The 18,790-nt window shown below is 52.6% G+C and overlaps 1 protein-coding gene across 1 annotated transcript; it reads right to left on the reverse strand.

Moving 5' to 3' along the window:
- Positions 1-325: 325 nt before the first annotated feature.
- Positions 326-18,448, reverse strand: CKM (creatine kinase, M-type). Its single transcript, XM_030795815.1, has 8 exons — positions 18,399-18,448; positions 15,088-15,298; positions 13,372-13,526; positions 11,025-11,157; positions 5,734-5,905; positions 2,348-2,471; positions 1,390-1,579; positions 326-853 (listed from the first exon to the last, which is right to left on the reverse strand). The coding sequence occupies exons 2-8, from the start codon at positions 15,278-15,280 to the stop codon at positions 675-677; spliced, it is 1,146 nt and encodes a 381-aa protein (XP_030651675.1). The 5' UTR covers positions 15,281-15,298; positions 18,399-18,448; the 3' UTR covers positions 326-674.
- Positions 18,449-18,790: the final 342 nt, after the last annotated feature.

Below are 18,790 nucleotides of genomic sequence, written 5' to 3' on the forward strand. Positions count from 1 at the left end.
TGGGCTAAATTCAAGTTTCAGACATTTCGTTTGGCTGCATTCCTCCCCAGCGTAGACCTCGTGTTTGAGATCTGAGCATGACTAATTCAAAGCCAAAGTTGGAAAGGGCCCATGCTTTGGGTGAGTGACACTGGGCTCAGTGTCTCTCTGGGTCTCAGATTCCCCATAGAGCCTTCTAATTTTTGTACTAGATTCTGTGACCTAACTTTGCCTCATTTTAGACCCGGGATAAGACATGTTTAGTACATGCCTAGACAGGACAAACCACTCCGAGGCCACACAGTGGCCAATTGCACCTCCTCCCTCAAAAACTATCGCACAAAGCTAAGGCCACCATTGCTTTTATTTATCGCTTCGCGTGGAGACAAACACAAGCTCCGAGTGTGCTGGGAGCTCTCCATTAACTCCTGGTGGGGGCGGAGCTCTAGGAAGAGAAGAGTACCCTGCCAGGGAGATATTTCATTGGCCAGAATCCAGAGGATGGAGCCCATTGGTTGGAACCGTGGTTGAAACTGGAACTCTGAGAAGGATGGAGAGAGCCCCCAGGAGACAGAACCATCACAGGGTGGGACTCCGCGACAGGGGGCGGGGCAAGGAGTGAGGGGGCGGGCATCTGGTGGGCCAGGCCCTCCCATTGGCTGGGTTCCAGCAGTCGGTGGCAGGTGGGCAGGTGCCTACTTCTGGGCGGGGATCATGTCGTCGATGGACTGGCCTTTCTCCAACTTCTTCTCCATTTCCACCATGAGCTTCACACCATCCACCACCAGCTGCACCTGTTCTACTTCGGACGAGCCCAGCCGATCAGCGTTGGACACGTCAAATACTGAGCCCACGGCAGCTGTGTCCACGCCACCTGTGGAAGCAAGGGACAGGGGCATGAAGAGGCAGCGAAGGTGCAGAGGGGCTGGGACGTGGCCCCCGTGCCAAATGCAACAGCCGCATGTAGTGAGTGCCTACTGTGTAATAGGTTACCTGCACACAGGTAATGCCTGTTTATTCGTGGGCTCACGAGTCTCTGGCTTTAGATAGGGTACCACGCCACTCAATTATCAAACATGAAAATATAGTATAGTGGGTACGAGAGTGGGTTCTGGAGCCAGGCGGCCTAGGGTCGAATCCTGACCACTCCTCGCTTTATAAATGGGGAAACTGAGGCCCCGAGGGAGGTCCAAGGGCGTGTGCAATGCATATTATATAATCATGAAAATCGCATACTGACTCCTATCACATAGGCATATTGACACCCATTTTACAGAGGAAGAAATGCAAGCTCACAGAGAGTCAGCCCTTGCCGGATCCCCAGAACTCGCAGGGATGTCGCACCTCTCCTTCCATCCCCGCAAAGGGCCCTCCCCACCCGTCGTGGTGCAAAGGATGTGGGAGCCGTACCTGTACCCCTCTTCTGCAGGCGCAGGCGGGTGAGGATCTCCTCGAACTTGGGGTGCTTGCTCAGGTGCGCCAGCTTCACATGCACGCCTCCACGCAGCCCAGTGCCCAGGTTGGATGGGCAGGTGAGCACGTAGCCCAGGTGCTGGTTCCACATGAAGGGGTGGCCGGCTTTCTTAAAGATCTCTTCGATCTGAGGTTGAGGGAGAGGACCAGGGGTCAGCGCCGGCAGGCACCCCCAAATGCACCCGCAACATGGACAGGGTCCGGAGGGACAGGGCGTGGGAACGTGGTGGAGGTGGGATTCTGAGGGGAACAGGGAGGTAGGACAATTCCGAGGGTACTGGCTAGACAATGGTGACCAAGGCAGGATTTTGAGGGGCGGGGACTAAGAACGCTTTGAAGGCGGGGTTTTTGTTTTTTTTTTTTTCAGAGTCTCACTGTGTCACCCAGGCTGGAGTGCAATGGTGTGATCTCGTCTCACTGCAACCTCTGCCTCCCAGGTTCAAGCAATTCTCCTGCCTCAGCCTCTCTAGTAGCTGGGACTACAGGCGCACGCCACCACACCTGGCTAATTTTTTTTTTTTTTTTTTTTTTGTATTTTTAGTAGAGAGACGGGGTTTCACCATGTTGGCCAAGTTGGTCTTGAACTCCTGACCCTCCTCAGGTTCCCAAAGTGCTGGGATTACAGGCGTGAGCCACCGCTCCCGGCCTGAAGGCGGATCCTTAAGGGCGGGGCTTCGACATAGGATGGAGCTGGGTCCAGGGGCGGGGCCCTGAAAAGCGGGTGGGGCTGGTTCTGAGGGGCAGGGCTTGGCATGGGGTGGAGCCAGGTCCGGGGGGAAGGGCCCTGGAAAATGGGTGGGGCAGGGCTTAGTATAGGGGAAGGGGCGGGGCCTCGGAAAGCAGGTGGGGCGTTCAAGGTGGAGTCAGAAGTCAGCAGCTAAGGGCAGACACCCACCTTCTGCAGCCCCACGCAGAAGCGGCGGAAAACCTCCTTCATGTTGCCCCCCTTCTCCATGGAGATGACCCGGAGGTGATCTTCCTCGTTCACCCACACCAGGAAGCTCTTGTTGTCATTGTGCCTAGAGTAAGGTGCCACAGCAAGAGGCCAAGGTGTCAGCCCCGCGGGAGCCCCATTCCCAGCCCTCCCCCAAACATCTGCCCACCGATGGGGGAAGAGGGCCTGAGGGGTGGGAGGTGGGTGGCATCTGCCTCCTCAAAACGCAGAAGCTTAAACCTGTAGACTCTAACGTCACAGGATCTGCAAAACGTTGAATGCTGGGATCAAGGACTTTTAGGGACTTAAGTCTTTGAACAGCATTATTATAGCTCCTTGGGATCTCAGGATGTTTGACAAACAGAAGCTTGGGATCAGAATTGATAACACTTGGAAATCCTACATCTGGTCTCAGGACCAGAAAATCTTCCCATCGCAGTGTGTTAGCTCCCAATCCTAGCATCCTAGAAGCAGGATCTTAGAACATAAGATATTAAGGCCGGGCGCGGTGGCTCACGCCTGTAATCCCAGCACTTTGGGAGGCCGAGGCGGGCGGATCACAAGGTCAGGAGATCGAGACCATCCTGGCTAACACAGCGAAACTCCGTCTCTACTAAAAAATACAAAAAAATAGCTGGGCATGGTGGCGGGAGCCTGTAGTCCCAGCTACTCAGGAGGCTGAGGCAGGAGAATGGCGAGAACCCAGGAGGTGGAGCTTGCAGTGAGTCGAGATCACGCCACTGCACTCCAGACTGGGTGACAGAGCGAGACTCCATCTCAAAAAAAAAAAAAAAAAAAAAAAGAACATAAAATATTAAGATCTGGAAATGGCTGGGTGTGGTGGCTCACACCTGTAATCCCAGCACTTTGGGAGGCCGAGGCCAGAGGATCGCTTGAGCCCCGGAGTTCAAGACCACCCTGGGCAACATGGCAAGACCCACATATCAACAAAATTAAAAAAATTAGCAGGCACGGTGGGACACATGCCTGTCGTCCAAGCCAATGGGGAGGCTGAGGCGGGAGGATCACTTGACCTTGGAAGGTCCAGGCTGCAGTGAGCTATGATCCCACCACTGTGCTCCAGCCTGGGCAACAGAGCAAGACCCTGTCTCAAAAAAAAAAAAAAAATCTGAGGACAGGTATGGTGGCTCACACCTGTAATCCCAGCACTTTGGGAGGCTGAGGTGGGCGGATCACTTAAGGTGAAGAGTTTGAGACCAGCCTGAGCAACATGGCAGAACCATGTCTCTATCAAAAAGACGAAAACTAGCTGGACACAGTAGCACATGCCTGTAGTCCTAGCTACTCAGGAGGCGGAGGGTGAGAGGATTGTTTGAACCCGGGAGACGGAGGTTTCAGTGAGTCGAGAGCGACCCACTGCACTCCAGCCTGGTCCTCAGAGTGGGAGTCCATCTCAAAATAAATAAATAAATAAATCCGGAAATGCTTCAAATTATGGAATCACAGAATTTGAAATGAGTGGAATCTTAAAACCTAAAAATATTTAAAATCTTGAAATCTTGGAATCATCCCATCTGTATATCTTAGCACCCAGCCTCCCCTCATCGATTGAAACCTAGGTTCTCTAAATCTTTGGCTATCTAAATCAGGGATTCAGAGTCAAAGCAAGTCTAGCAATAATAGTTTATAATAAAGATAAGACAAATAACCAAGATGCACTGAACACCTAGTGTATACCAGGGGCTGTTTTTTTTGTTTTTTTTTTTTTGAGACAGAGTCTTGCTCTGTCACCCAGGCTGGAGTGCAGTGACGCGATCTCGGCTCAGTGCAAGTTCCGCTTCCCGGGTTCATGCCATTCTCCTGCCTCAGCCTCCCGAGTAGCTGGGACTACAGGCGCCTGCCACCAAGCCTGGCTAATTTTTTGTATTTTTAGTAGACATGGGGTTTCACCATGTTAGCCAGGATGGTCTCGATCTCCTGACCTCATGATCCACCCCACCTTGGCCTCCCAAAGTGTTGGGATTACAGGCGTGAGCCACCGCGCCCGGCCCAGGCACTGCTTTTAATACTTTACATAAATAACTCATTTAATCCTCCAAGAACACCAGAAGCTACAAATTATTGTGATCCCTATCCTATAGATAGGAAACTGGGGTAGAGAAAAGTAAAATAAGTTGCTCAAGGTCACAAAGCTAGTAAAGCTAGTAAATGGTAGAGCTGGGATTTGAACCTAGGGAGTATGGTTCAAATCTAAGTTCTTATTTTTGAGACGGGTAGCTGGAGTGCAGTACCTCAGTCACGATTCACAGTAACCTTAATCCCCTGGGCCCAAGTGATCCTCAGCCTCTCGAGTAGCTGGGACCACAGGTATACACCATCATGCCAGGCTTTTTTTTTTTTTTTTTTTTTTTGAGACGGAGTCTCGTACTGTCGCCCAGGCTGGAGTGCAGTGGCACGATCTCAGCTCACTGCAAGCTCTGCCTCCCGGGTTCACACCATTCTCCTGCCTCAGCCTCCCGAGTAGCTGGGACTACAGGCGCCTGCCACCATGCCTGGCTAATAGATATATATATAGAGAGAGAGAGAGAGACGGGGTTTCACCGTGTTAGCCAGGATGGTCTCGATCTCCTGACCTTGTGATCTGCCCACCTTGGCCTCCCAAAGTGCTGGGATTACAGGCGTGAGCCACCGCACCCGGCTTTTTTTTTTTTTTTTTAATTTTTGTAGCAACGTGGTCTCCCTATGTTGCCCAGGCTGGTCTAGAACTCCTGGGCACAAGCGACCCTCCTGCCGCAGCCTCCCAAAGTGCTGGCATTACAGGCATGAGCTACTGTGCCCGGCCAAGTCTAAGTTCTTTCTTCCTTTTTTTTTTTTTTTTTTTGAGACAGAGTCTGGCTCTGTTGCCCAGGCTGGAGTGCAGTGGCATGATCTCGGCTCACTGCAACCTCCGCCACCTGGGTTCACGCGATTCTCCTGCATCATCTTCCCAAGTAGCTGGGACTAAAGGCGCCTGCCACTGTGTCCAGCTAAATTTTTGTCATTTTTAGTAGAGATGGGGTTTCACCATGTTGGCAGGCTGGTCTCAAACTCCTGACCTCAAGTGATCTGCCCGCCTTGGCCTCACAAAGCGCAGGGATTACAGCCGTGAGCCACCGCGCCCGGCCAAGTCTAAGTTTTTAACTACCACTTCTCTGGTCCAGATTTCCCAAAATCTGACACACAGACCACAGGATGGGCAGGGGCGGAGGGCAAGATCATTTTCCGTGGCATTTAGAAGATCATAATTATGTGTATGGCCTTGGTTTTGGTGGAGGAGTGAGGAGGGCCGTTGCAGGACTGGAGGAGGCTGGGGGAAGAGGAAGCCAGGGGGCGGGGAGGGACCTCACCAGATGCCACGGGCATCGGGCCAGTCGCGGGCCATGCCTGAGGCCAGCAGCAGTGGGGACACGGGCTTGTCGAACAGGAAGTGGTCATCGATGAGCTGCTGCTGCTCCTTCTCCGTCATGCTCTTCAGAGGGTAGTACTTCCCTTTGAACTCGCCCGTCAGGCTGTTGAGAGCTATGGGGACACACGAGGGAGTGGTCGGCAGCCTGTCCCACTTCAACCAGGGCGTGGAGGCCCAGGGTTCCCCCTGCTGCTGCTCCCAATGGGCCTGGGCCTTGGCCCCCTGGATGTCCTAAAGGCACCTGAACCCTGTGTCTAAACCCATACTCGTGACGGCTCCCCAAAATCTGTTCCTGCCATCTGTCCAGGCCCCCAGGAATGGCCACCCCATGTGCTCAATCTAGAAAACAGACCCACCCCTTCGCCCGAGGGACCCTCACATCCAATCCACCTGCAGGCCACAGTGTGCTGGTGCCTGCTCCTAATGGCTGGCAAGACAGACGGCTGCTGAAATCTCAGGACTTTGAGAGGCCATTAGTAAAAATTATTATAAAGTAGAATGGTAGCCAGGTGCACTGGCATGAGCCTGTAGTCGTAGATACAGGGAGGCTGAGGCAGGAGGATCACTTAAGCCCAGGAGTTCGAGTCCAGCCTGGGTAAAATAGCAAGACCCCCATCTCTTTTTTTTTTTTTTTTTTTTATGAGACGGAGTTTCACTCTTGTTGCCCAGGCTGGAGCGCAATGGCGTGATCTTGGCTCACTGCCGCCTCCGTCTCCCGGGTTCAAGCGAATCTCTTGCCTCAGCCTCTCGAGTACCTGGGATTACAGGCATGCGCCACCATGCCTGGCTAATTTTGTATTTTTAGTAGAAACGGGGTTTCTCCACTTGGGCGCCTGGCCCAAGACCCCCATCTTTAAAAAAAAAAAAAAATTGTAGGCCAGGAGCAGTGGCTCATGCCTATAATCCCAGCACTTTGGGAGGCTAAGGCAGGCGGATCACTTGAGGTCAGGATTTCAAGACCAGCCTGGCCAACATGGTGAAACCCCATCTCCACTAAAAATACAAAAATTAGTTGGCCATGGTGGCACATGCCTGTAATCCCAGCTACTCAGGAGGCTGAGGCACGAGAATCACTTGAACCCAAGAGGTGGAGGTTGCAGTGAGCTGAGATTTTGCCACTGCACTCCAGCCTGGGTGACAGAGTGAGATTCTGTCTTAAAAAAAAAAAAAATTGTGTGTTTATTTGTATATTCATATATATAAAAATATGTGTATAATGAATTTATATTTGTGCATATGTACAATAAATCTATAATATTTATACATCTTATACATATTCATATAATATACGACATACCTCATTTTATTGCATTTTGTAGATAAACTGTGTTTTTTACAAATTGGAGGTTTGTGGCAACCCCTTGTCCAGCAGGTCTATTGGAGCCATTATTCCTACAGCATGTGCCACTCGTGTCTCTGTGTCACATGTGGGTAATTCTCACAGTACTGCAGACTTTCTCATTATTATTATATCTGTCATGGCGATCTGTGATCAGTGATCTCTGATGTTACTGTTTTAATTTTGGGGAGGTGCCACCAACCTTGCCCATATAAAAGGGTGAACTTAATGGATAAATGTGTGTGCTCTGACTGCACCACTGACCAGCCATTCCCTCATCTCTCCCCATCTCCTTGAGCCTCCATATTCCCTGAGACACATGATTTTGAAATCAGGCCAATTCAGTCAATAACCCTACAATGGCCTCGAGGTGTTCAAGTGAAAGGAAGAGTCAACATTTTTCACTTTAAATCAAAAGCTTCATAGGCCAGGTGCGGTGGCTCATGCCTGTAATCCTAGTGGTTTGGGAGGCTGAGGCAGGCAGATCAGCTGAGATCAGGAGTTTGAGACCAGCCTGGCCAAGATGGCGAAACCCCGACTCTACTAAAAATACAAAAATTAGCTAGGCATGGTGGTGCACGCTGGTGGTCTCAGCTACTTGGGTGACTGAGACACAAGAATTGCTTGAACCAGGAGGCGGAGGTGACAGTAAGCCAAGATTGCACCACTGCACTCCAGCTGGGCGACAAGAGTGGGGCTCCATCTCAGAAAAGAGACTCTTTTCGAACTATTACTGCTGGCCAGGCACTGTGGCTCACAGCTGTAATGCCAGCACTTTGGGAGACCAACATGGGAGGATCACTTAAGCCCAGGAGTTGGAGGTTATGGTAAGTCATGATTGCACCACTGCATTCCAGCTGGGCAACAGAACAAGACCCTATCTCGAAAAGAGAGAGAGAGAGAGAAAGAGAAGGAAGGGGGGAGGGAGGGAGGAAGGAAGGGAGGGAGGAAGGGAGGGAGGGAGGGAGGGAGGAAGGGACGGAGGGAGGGAGGGAGGGAGGAAGGAAGGAAGGAAGGAAGGAAGGAAGGAAGGAAGGAAGGAAAAGGGAAGGGAAGGGAGGGAGGGAAGGAAGGGAAGGAAGGGAGGAAGAAAAGAAAGGAGGGAAGGGGCTGGGCGCGGTGGCTTACGCTTGTAATCCCAGCACTTTGGGAGGCCGAGGCGGGTGGATCATGAGGTCAGGAGATCGAGACCACGGTGAAACCCCGTCTCTACTAAAAATACAAAAAATTAGCCGGGCGTGGTGGCGGGCGCCTGTAGTCCCCAGCTACTCAGAGAGGCTGAGGCAGGAGAATGGCGTGAACCCGGGAGGCGGAGCTTGCAGTGAGCCGAGATCGCGCCACCGCACTCCAGCCTGGGCGACAGAGCGAGACTCTGTCTCAAAAAAAAAAAAAAAAAAAAAAAAAAAGAAAGGAAGGAAGGAAGGAAGGAATTGCAGCAGCCATCTCAGCCTTGAACGACAACCGCCCTGATCAGTCAGCAGCCCATCACATCAAGGCAAGGCCCTATACAACAAAAAGGTTCCGACTTGCTGCGTCCTTAAATGATCACAGCATTTTTAGCAGGATTTTAAAATTAAGGTATGTAATTTTTTTTTCTAGACATAATGCTATTGTGCACTTAACAGACTACAGTATAGGATAAACCTAACTTTTTTTTTTGAGATGGAGTTGCACTCTGTCCCCCAGGCTGGAGTGCAGTGGCGTGACCTCAGCTCACTGCAACCTCTGCCTCCCAGGTTCAAGCGATTCTCCTGCCTCATCCTCCCAAGTAGCTGGGATTACAGGTGTGCGTCACCAGACCCAGCTGATTTTTGTAGTTTTAGTAGAGATGGGGTTTTACCATGTTGGCCAGGCTGGTCTCGAACTCCTGACCTCAAATGATCCACCTGCCTCAGCTTCCCAAAATGCTGGGATTACAGGTGTGAGCCACCTCGCCTGGCCAAATGTAACTTTTATATGCACTGGGAAACCAATTTGCATGGCTCGCTTTATTGTGCTAATTGCTTCACTGCGGTGGTCTGGAGCCAAACCCACAATATCTCTGAGATATGCCTGTAATATACTATATACTATGCTACCATGTTATACATAGTTAAGATTAAATATGCAAACTTTATATTTAAATAAATTATTATTATTTTTTTTTTTTGAGACGGAGTCTCGCTCTGTCGCCCAGGCTGGAGTGCAGTGGCACAATCTCGGCTCACTGCAAGCTCCGCCTCCCGGGTTCACGCCATTCTCCTGTCTCAGCCTCTCCGAGTAGCTGGGACTACAGGCGCCCGCCACCACGCCCGGCTAATTTTTTTTTTTTGTATTTTTAGTAGAGACGGGGTTTCATCGTGGTCTCAATCTCCTGACCTCGTGATCCGCCCGCCTCGGCCTCCCAAAGTGCTGGGATTACAAGCGTGAGCCACCGCGCCCGGCCAAAATTTTTTATTTTTATTTATTTTTGAGACAAGTCTCCTTCTGTCACCCAAGCTAGAGTACAGTGGTGTGATCTCAGCTCACTGCAGCCTTGACCTTCCAGGCTCAAGCAATCTTCCCACCTCAGCCTCCCAAGTAGCTGGGACCACAGGTGCACACCACCACACCCAGCTAGTTTTTGTATTTTTTGGAGATGGGGTTTCATCATGTTGCCCAGTCTGGTCTCAAACTCCTGGACTCAAGCAATCCTTCCACCTGAGACTCCCGAAGTGCTGGAATTATAGGCGTGAGCCACCCCGTGCCCAGCCTAAATACATTATATTTAAAACAAAGGTAATAAGTACTCAAAACCAGCACTTCCTATTATTTTACAACATTTATTATTGACTTCTTGTCTTGAAGTAAGTTCTTTCTTTCTTTCTTTCTTTTTTTTTGAGACGGAGTTTCACTCTGTCACACAGGCTGGAGTGCAGTGGCATGATCTCGGCTCACTGCAACCTCCGCCTCCTGGGTTCAAGTGATTCTCCTGCCTCAGCCTCCCAAGTAGCTGGGATTATAGGCACGTGCCACCATACCTGGCTAAATTTTGTATTTTTAGTAAAGATGGGGTTTCACCATGTTGGCCAGGGTGGTCTCGAACTCCTGACCTCAGCTGATCTACCTGCCTCGGCCTCCCAAAGTGCTGGGATTACAGGTGTGAGCCACTGTGCCTGGCCTCTTTTTATTTGTTTTTGAGGCAGGTTCCCGCTCTGCCACCCTGGCTGGAGTGCAGTGGCACAATCACGATTCACTGCAGCCTCAACCTCCCGGGCTCAAGTGATCCTCCCACCTCAGTCTCCTGAGTAGCTGGGATGACAGGTGTGTGCCACCACTCCTGGCTCATTTTCGTATTTTTTGTAGAGACGGGGTCTTGCTATATTGTCCAGTCTGGTCTTGAACTCCTGGGCTCAAGCGATCCTCCCTCCTAGGCCTCCCATACTGCTGTGGGAGCCACTGTGCCCGGCCTCAACTCCTCCTTTGTGAGGCGGCTCCCCTCGGTCATTCTCTACCACACCCATGTCTTGGCTTCATGGCACTTTTGAATTATCTTGTTCATCTGTGGGTATCTGTATTTCCTCTTGTCTCCCCACCAGCTGAACACTCTGTGAGAACAGTGAGGGACCCCCCATCTCCCCACACAGGGCAAGAACCCCTGGAAATGTGTGCTGGATGAACGGATGGCAGGACTCTGGGGGCAGCCAGGTGTCTGCGTAGGTCTTCTCAGGGGCCGTCGAGTCTGCACAGCATCCCCGGATCTCCAACACAGCAGGTAATGCTGACAGCCAGCACCACTTCCCAAGCCCCCACGATTTACCAAGCTCTTCCCCTACTTTGGAAAACGGGGGCCCAAAGAGACCCGAGGACCTGCCCATGGAGGAACAGAGCCGGGGCTGGGTGACCCCAGCAGTGGACGGGGTAGGGGCGCTCACCTTCCACGGAGAGCTTCTCCACCGCCCGGCGCTCGCCGCGGGAGCAGTGCGGGGGCAGCGTGTAGCCCTTGATGCTGCGGCCCGTGCGGACGCGGCTGCTGAGCACGTAGTTGGGGTCCAGGTCCTCTCCACCCTGGAGAGCGGGTGGGAGATCAGGACCAGGCAGATCCTCCACCCCCTCCAGCAAGCCCAGGTCTCCCCCAGATGCTCCCCTCAGTCTCCCTGTTGCTTCCTTTGCCCTCTGCGTCCTCATCGATTGGGTAAGTGGAGCCTCTCTTCGCCACCCATACCTGGGCTCTGTCTCTCCCTTCTCTCTCTCCCATCTCCTATCTCTGTTTTTCTTTATACCTCTCTCTCCCCAACTTTGTATATTTCTTTTCCTTTTTTTTTTTTTTTTTTTTTTCGAGACAGGGTCTCTCTGTCGCCCAGGCGGGAGTGCAATGGTACCATCATAGCTCACTGCAACCTCAAACTCCTGGGCTCAAGCAATTCCCCTGCCTCAGCCTCCCAAGTAGCTGGGACTAACAGGTATGTGCCACCATGTTCGGCTAACTTAAAATAAATTTTTTATAAATAGAGAGGGGCTGGGCACAGTGGCTACACCTGTAATCCCAACACTTTGGGAAGCCGAGGTGAGCCAATCACCTGAGGTCAGGAGTTCGAAACCAGCTTGGCCAACATGGTGAAACCCCATTTCTACTAAAAGTACAAAAATTATCTGAGCGTGGTGGTGCGTGCCTGTAATCCCAGCTACTCAGGAGGCTAAGGCACGAGAATCACTTGAACCTGGGGATCAGGGGTTTCTGTGAGCTGAGATCGAGCCACTGCACTCCAGCCTGGGCGACAGAGTGAGATTCTGTCTCGGAAAAAAAAAAAAATAGAGACAGGGTGTCACTATGTTGCCCAGGCTGATCTCAAACTCCTGGGCTCAAGCAGTCCTCCTGCCTCAGCCTCCCAACGCGGTGGGATTACAGGCGTGAGCCACCATGCCTAGCTAAATTTTTAGGCTTTTTTTTTTTTTTTTTTTTTTGGTAGAGACGGGTTCTTGCTATGTTGCCCAAGCTGGTCGTGAACTCTCCTGGCCTCAAGTGATCCTCACGCCTCAGCCTCCCTAAGTGCTGGGATTACAGGTATAGCCACTGCACCCAGCCTTTCTGCCCATTTCTGTTTCTCTTCCTGTCTCCCTTTCTCCCACTCTCCTTGTCTGTCTGTGACTGCAACTGCGTGTGTCTCTCTCTCTCCCTGTCTCTCCTACTTTCTCTGATGCTCCCTTCTGTCTCCCTCTGTGTCTCTGCCTCTCCCTTTTTTTTTTTTTTTTTTTTAGACAGAGTCTTGCTCTGTCACCCAGGCTGAGTAGCTAGGATTATAGGTGCACACTAGCATGCCCAGCTAATTTTTGTATTTTTAGTAGAGACTGGGGTTCACCTTGTTGGTCAGGCTAGTCTCGAACTCCTGACCTCGTGATCCGCCCACCTCAGCCTCCCAAAGTGTTGGGATTACAGGCGTGAGCCACTGCGCTCGGCTATGCCTCTTCCTTTTCTACATGCTTTTGTGCCTTTCTTCTCCCTCTCCCTCTCCTTTGTCTCTCTGTCTCCTTGGCTGTCTCTGTGTCTCTCTGTCCCTCTCTCTTTCCTTTTTTTTTCTGAGATAGAATCTTGCTCTGTCACCCAGGCTGGAGTGCAGTGGCACGATCTCAGCTCACTGCAGCCTCCGTCTCCTGGGTTCAAGAGATTTTCCTGCCTCCACCTCCTGAGTAGCTGGCATTACATGCACATGCCACCATGCCCAGCTAATTTATTTTTGTTGTCGTTGTTGTTGTTGTTTTTTGAGACCGAGTTTCGCCCTTGTTGCCCAGGCTGGAGTGCAATGGCACAATCGCTGCTCACCGCAACCTCTGCCTCCCAGATTCAAGCAATTCTTCTGCCTCAGCCTCCCACGTAGCTGGGATTACAGGCATGCGCCACCACACCCAGCTAATTCTGTATTTTTAGTAGAGACGGGATTTCTCCATGTTGGTCAGGCTGGTCTCGAACTCTCAATCTAAGGTGATCTTCCCGCCTTGACCTCCCAAAGTGCTGGGATTACAGGCGTGAGCCACCGTGCCCGGCCCCCCTTTTTTTTTTTTTTTTAAAGACAGAGTTTTGCCATGTTGGCCAGGCTGGTCTTGAACTCCTGACCTCAAGTGATACACTCACCTCAGCCTCCCAGTGTCCCTCTCTCTTTCCATCTCTCTGCTTCTCCACACCTCTGTGTCTCTCTCTGTCTCTGTATTTCTCTCTCCCCCCATCTCTCCTGTGATCTCTCTCCTCCTCACCCCTCAGCCCTCCCCTCCTGCGCAGACACGGACCTTGAGGTTTTCATGGTTGAGGTCAGTCTTGTGCTTGTCAGTGGGTTTGTAGCCCCCGTGGCGATCCGAGATGATGGGGTCGAAGAGTTCCTTGAAAACTTCATAGGACTCCTCATCACCAGCCACGCAGCCCACAGTCATGATGAAGGGGTGACCTGGAGGGGTGGGGGTGAAGTCAGAGCTGCTTGTCCCCAGCAAACAGGGCCTGGGCTCGTGGGCTCAGTGGAGACTGTGTGGACATGTGTGTGTTGGGGTGGGGACGGGTACATTCAATACCTCTGGGTGGGAATTGAGAATAATAAGGGTTGGGTGCGGTGGCTCACACCTGCAATCCCAGCACTTTGGGAGGGTGAGGCGGGTGGATCTCTTGAGGTCAGGAGTTTGAGAACAGCCTGGCCAACAGGGTAAAACCCCATCTCTACTAAAAATACAAAAATTAGCTGGGTGTGGGGCACACACCTGTAATCCCAGCTGCTCGGGAGGTTGAGGCATGAGAATTGCTTGAACCAAGGTGATGGAGGTTGCAGTCAGCCAAGATCACACCACTGCACTCCAGCCTGGGTGACAGAGCAAGACTCTGTCTCCAAAAAAAAAAAAAAAAAAAGAGAGAGAGAGAGAAGACTGAGGACTGGTGGGAACTAGGAGGGAAGGCTGGGAGAGGTCAAGGTGGCTGGGCTGGGAGGGGGTCAAGGTAGGAGAGAAGAAAGAATGCTGGGGGTGGGGTCAAAAGAGAAGGGGGAGCTTCAGAGGGTACATGGTGCTAAAAACATCAGCATCTCGGAAACATTAGCACCCAAAGTCATGACATCTTAGCCTGAAATGTTAGGATCTCAGGCTACCCCTTGCCACAGACGGTCAAGAGGGTAAGAGACTTGAAAGATCCTCTTATTTCCCAGTGGAAAAACAGGGGCCAGGAGAGAGGGGCCTCTCCCCGGCATCACCCAGTGAGCTGGACGTGAGGGGCACTAGAGCCTCCTCTCCACTCCCAGCTCTCTTCGCCTTGCAGTGTCCTTTGAGAAACAACCATAACATTAACGACATCCCCTGTCAGATTCTTTTTTTTTTTTTTTTTTTGAGACAGGGTCTCACTCTGTGGCTGGAGTACAGTGGCACGATCTCGGCTCACTGCAACCTGCACCTCCCAGGTTCAAGCGATCCTCCCACCGCAGCCTCCTGAGTAGCTTGGACCACAGGCCCTCATCACCACACTTGGCTAATTTTTTTGTATTCTTTGTAGAGACAGGGTCTTGCTATGTTGCCCAGGCTGGTCCCAAACTCCTGGTCTCAAGTGATCCTCCCACCTGGGCCTCCCAAAGTGCTGGGATTACAGGCATGAGCCACTGTACCTGACCCCCCGTCAGAGCTTGAGCACTCACTTGGTGCCAGGCGCCACTCTAAGCACTGCACAGCCATTGACTTGTGTTTTCACAACATGGGCGCCCATTTTTCAGATGAGGAGACTGAGGTTTGAGAGATGAACTGACCTCCTCAGGGATCTCACATTATTCTCGTGCATGTTTATTGCATGGTTTGCTGCGTGCCTTGCACTGTCCCAAGCCTTTACATATATTAATGCTTGATTCTCACAACAGCCCCGTTTTACAGATGAGAAAACTGAGGCTCCCCCCCGCCTTCAGGGGAGGTGGGATTGGGGCATGGCCAGCAGCCTCCAGACCCACCATGTAGCCCCTTCAGTGCTCCACCGGGGAGGCTCACCTGGGTTGTCCACTCCTGTCTGGATGACATCATCTAAGGTGAAGCCAGATGGGGTCTCCTTGTCCCGCAGCTTCTTGTAGAGTTCAAGCGTCAGCACCTTGGCCATGTGGTTGTTGTGTTTGCTGAGGTCAGGGTACTCCTCCTCAGGCTTGTAATTCAGCTTGAACTTGTTGTGGGTGTTACCAAACGGCATGGTGGCGGTGTCGGAGACCTGATGGGCAGGGCAGGAGGGGAAGATTGAAGATTAGCTCGCATCTTTTTTCTTCTTTTTTTTTTTTTGAGACGGAGTCTCGCTCTGTCACCCAGGCTGGAGTGCAGTGGCGCGATCTCAGCTCATTGCAAGCACCACCTCCTGGGTTCACACCATTCTCCCGCCTCAGCCTCCCAAGTAGCTGGGACCACAGGCGTCCACCACCACGCCTGGCTCATTTTTTGTATTTTTAGTAGAGACGGGGTTTCGCCATGTTAGCCAGGATGGTCTCGATCTCCTGACCTTGTGATCTGCCCGCCTCGGCCTCCCAAAGTGCTGGGATTACAGGCATGAGCCACTGCACCTGGCCTTTTCTTCTCTTTTTTGAGATGGAGTCTCACTCTGTTACCCAGGTTGGAGTGCAGTGGCGAGATCTCGGCTCACTGCAACCTCCACCTCCCAGGTTCAAGTGATTGTCCTGTCTCAGCCTCCCAAATAGCTGAGATTACAGGCGCACACCACCATGCCCGGCTAATTTTTTTGTATTTTTAGTACAGATGGGGTTTCACCATCTCTATTGGTTAGCCAGGCTGGTCTCAAACTCCTGGCCTCAAGTGATCCACCCGCCTCGGCCTCCCAAAGTGCTGGGATTACAGGCGTGAGCCACTGTGCCCTGCCTAGCTCCCGTCTTGCAGACGGCAGCAAGAGAACCAGGCGAGGTGTTGGGGTCAGGCAGGCTGTGTGACTTGGAGCAAGAGAAATCCTCTCTCTCAGCCCCTGCGTCTCAGCAGGAAGGCATCCGGAGTCTTAGATCAAGGGCCCGGCTCTGCCATATCCCAGCTGGGTGAACTTGGACTAGTCATTCTTGCTGGAAACTCAATTTCCCCAGGTGGAAAACGGGCCCCACGCGGAGGCTGGAAAAATATTACGTGTGGGTAAGAGTGTGGGTTCTGGAATCGGCCCAGGGTTTGATTCCCAGCTCTGCTACCTACAACCAGCTGTGTGGCCGGGGGCAAGTTGCTTAACCTCTCTGTGCCTCAGTGTACTCATCTAGAAAATGATGATCCTAACAGCACTCGCTGCATGGGAGTGTTGAAAGAATTAAATGTGTGAATGCAGGTGTAGCTCTTGGAACAGTGTCTGGTACACAATAAGCATTATTTCACTTAGCTGCTATTATTATTATTATTATTATTATGTTTGAGACAGAGTCTCGCTCTGTCGCCCAGGCTAGAGTGCAGTGGTGCAATCTCAGTTCACTGCAACCTCCACCTCCCAGGTTCAAGCAATTATCCTGCTTCAGCCTCCTGAGTAGCTGCAACTACAGGCGTGTGCCACACCTGGCTATTTTTTTTTTTTTTTTTTTGGTATTTTTAGTAGAGATGGGGTTTCGCCATGTTGGCCAGGCTGGCCTTGAACTTCTGACCTCAAGTGATCCACCCACCTCTGCCTCCCAAAGTGCTGAGATTACAGGCGTGAGTCACGGCACCTGGCCTGTTGTTGTTATTTTAAAGTTTCGTGTGAGGAGCTGGTGAGAAGGTGGAGGTGAGGGTGCTGCTGGGAGTCAGTATGTGAGCAGGTTCTTGGATTATCAATGCAAAGACAAAGGGTTGGGTCGGGGGAGGGCCGGGTGGCTGCCCCCACCTCTGTCTGCTGACAATTCTCCCACAGGGCTCAGCAGGGAAGAAAAGCTCAGCCTCTGGGTTATCAGAAGCAGGTTCAAATCCCACCTATGCCATTTCCCTGCTGTGTGACCCCAGGCCAGTCACTAGGCCTCTCTGGACCTCTGTCTCCTGTGAACTGAGCCTGCCCCATAGGATTGCCAGGATCCTCTGAGCTTGGCCATGAGGTTGGCTGAGCACAGGCCCTGGCATAGAGTTGCAGCCTGGAACCCTGGTGTCTGCTATTATTGTTATTACTACTTTTTTGTAGAGATGGGGTCTCACTATGTTGCCCAGGCTGGTCTGGGACTCCCGGCCTCAAGTGATCCTCCAGCGTCGGCCTCCCAAAATGCTGGGATTATGCGTGTGAGCCACTGTGCCCGGTCCTATTGTTATTATTATTTTATTCACTGGACCCAGAAAGGAGAAGGGACCCAGAAAGGAGAAGGGACCTCCAGCAGCGGTGGGAAAGGGGGATGGGAAGCGGGTGGGATTGTGGGAGGGAAATTGGGACCACGGTGAGCTGAAGCCAGGGAAGAGGAATAGGGACCCGCCAAAGACCTTGGGCGCTGCTGTCCAGGGTGGTTATTTTTAGAATCTGGCAACTGGCTGCCACCCCACCCCCAGCTGCTGCCCCGCCCCACCCCCACATTCCAGGGCTTGGCTTGCACCAAGTCAGCAGGCCCAAGACAGGTGGGCCAGGGTGGCTGGGAGGACATGGGTCCAGGCCTCGGGGCTCAAGGACATCCCGGGATGGAAGCCCAGACCCCCTCCCTTCAGAGGATGCCCCCCCAATCCCTGCCAGGGACACCCCAGGAGAGGGCACTGAGGCAAGGTGGGTGACCCCCCCCACAAGAGACATAAGCAGAAAGCCCCAGAGCCACACACCCCCACCACCGCAGACTCCCCAGATCACACTGTAAACTGAGTCACACAGTCACACTTCCAAGCTCAAGGACACGCCCAAGATAGAGGCACTCATGTGTCTGCTACCAAGTCAGATACAAGGTCACAGGGACCCACACGGTAGCAAACGAAAAGAAGCCTGCGACACCTGCTCTTGCAGACTCTGCTAGGCGACAGACACACCTCCTACGGCTTGTGGCGCCAGTGTTGGCGACAAACTGTAATGAACGCAGGCCTGGCTCAACAGCCCCTTGCAGGGGGTAACAGTTGGCAGCTGTCAGGACCCCTTTCATCTCTGGGATCCCTCCCCATAACCCAAGACTTGTGCCGCAGAAATCACAGGTCCCAGTGGGGGGTTCAGGCAGCCTCACAGATGGAGGGGACTCCCAGACACACAAGGGTCAACTTTCCCATGCACCGACCTGCTTTTGTATAGGAGGATGTTGGTGGGGCAAGGGGTGACACACAGGCCCTTTCCCAAGCCAGGACAGCCTCTAGCACCCACAGAAATCCCCTACTCTGGCCCCCACCCAGATTCCCGCCCCATGCAGTACCTGGCTGGGCTGAGCTGAAGGGGGGCTGTCTGTATCCTGGAGGTGACACTGACCCAAAGGAAGGGCCTGCAGCTGTGGCCTTATATAGGGGGACCTAGGCTGTGCTATTGGCTGGGAGGGGCTGTCCCCAGGGAGGAGTTCTGGAGGGCAGCTGAGCCTCTCACCTCCCCTGGGCACCATGCCCACCCTGAACCCAGGCATGCCTTGCGCCCAGCCCCATGGCCTTGTATGGGCTGAGTCGCCCCAGGGGCTGGGCTCAAGCCCCACCACCAAGCTGATACCCTGACCAAGTGCTGAGTCGGGCTGGCGGTGGGGACAGCTGGCCCCCCGCCGGGAACATGGGACGGTGGCTGGGAACGTCCCAAGCACGTAGAAGCCACCGTCCCCTGGCC

The sequence above is a fragment of the Nomascus leucogenys genome, chromosome 17 (genome assembly GCF_006542625.1).
Source record: "Nomascus leucogenys isolate Asia chromosome 17, Asia_NLE_v1, whole genome shotgun sequence".
Classification (NCBI taxonomy): Eukaryota; Metazoa; Chordata; class Mammalia; order Primates; family Hylobatidae; genus Nomascus; species Nomascus leucogenys.

Bases quoted from the DNA above. Each gene is read 5' to 3' on its own strand.
- CKM (XM_030795815.1), bottom strand. From the start codon at position 15,280: ATGCCGTTTGGTAACACCCACAACAAGTTCAAGCTGAATTACAAGCCT. The intron at 13,527-15,087 runs GTGAGCCTCCCC...CCACCCCTCCAG, and splicing joins GACAGGAGTGGACAACCCAG to GTCACCCCTTCATCATGACT. The intron at 1,580-2,347 runs GTGGGTGTCTGC...CCTCAACCTCAG, and splicing joins TCTGCGTGGGGCTGCAGAAG to ATCGAAGAGATCTTTAAGAA.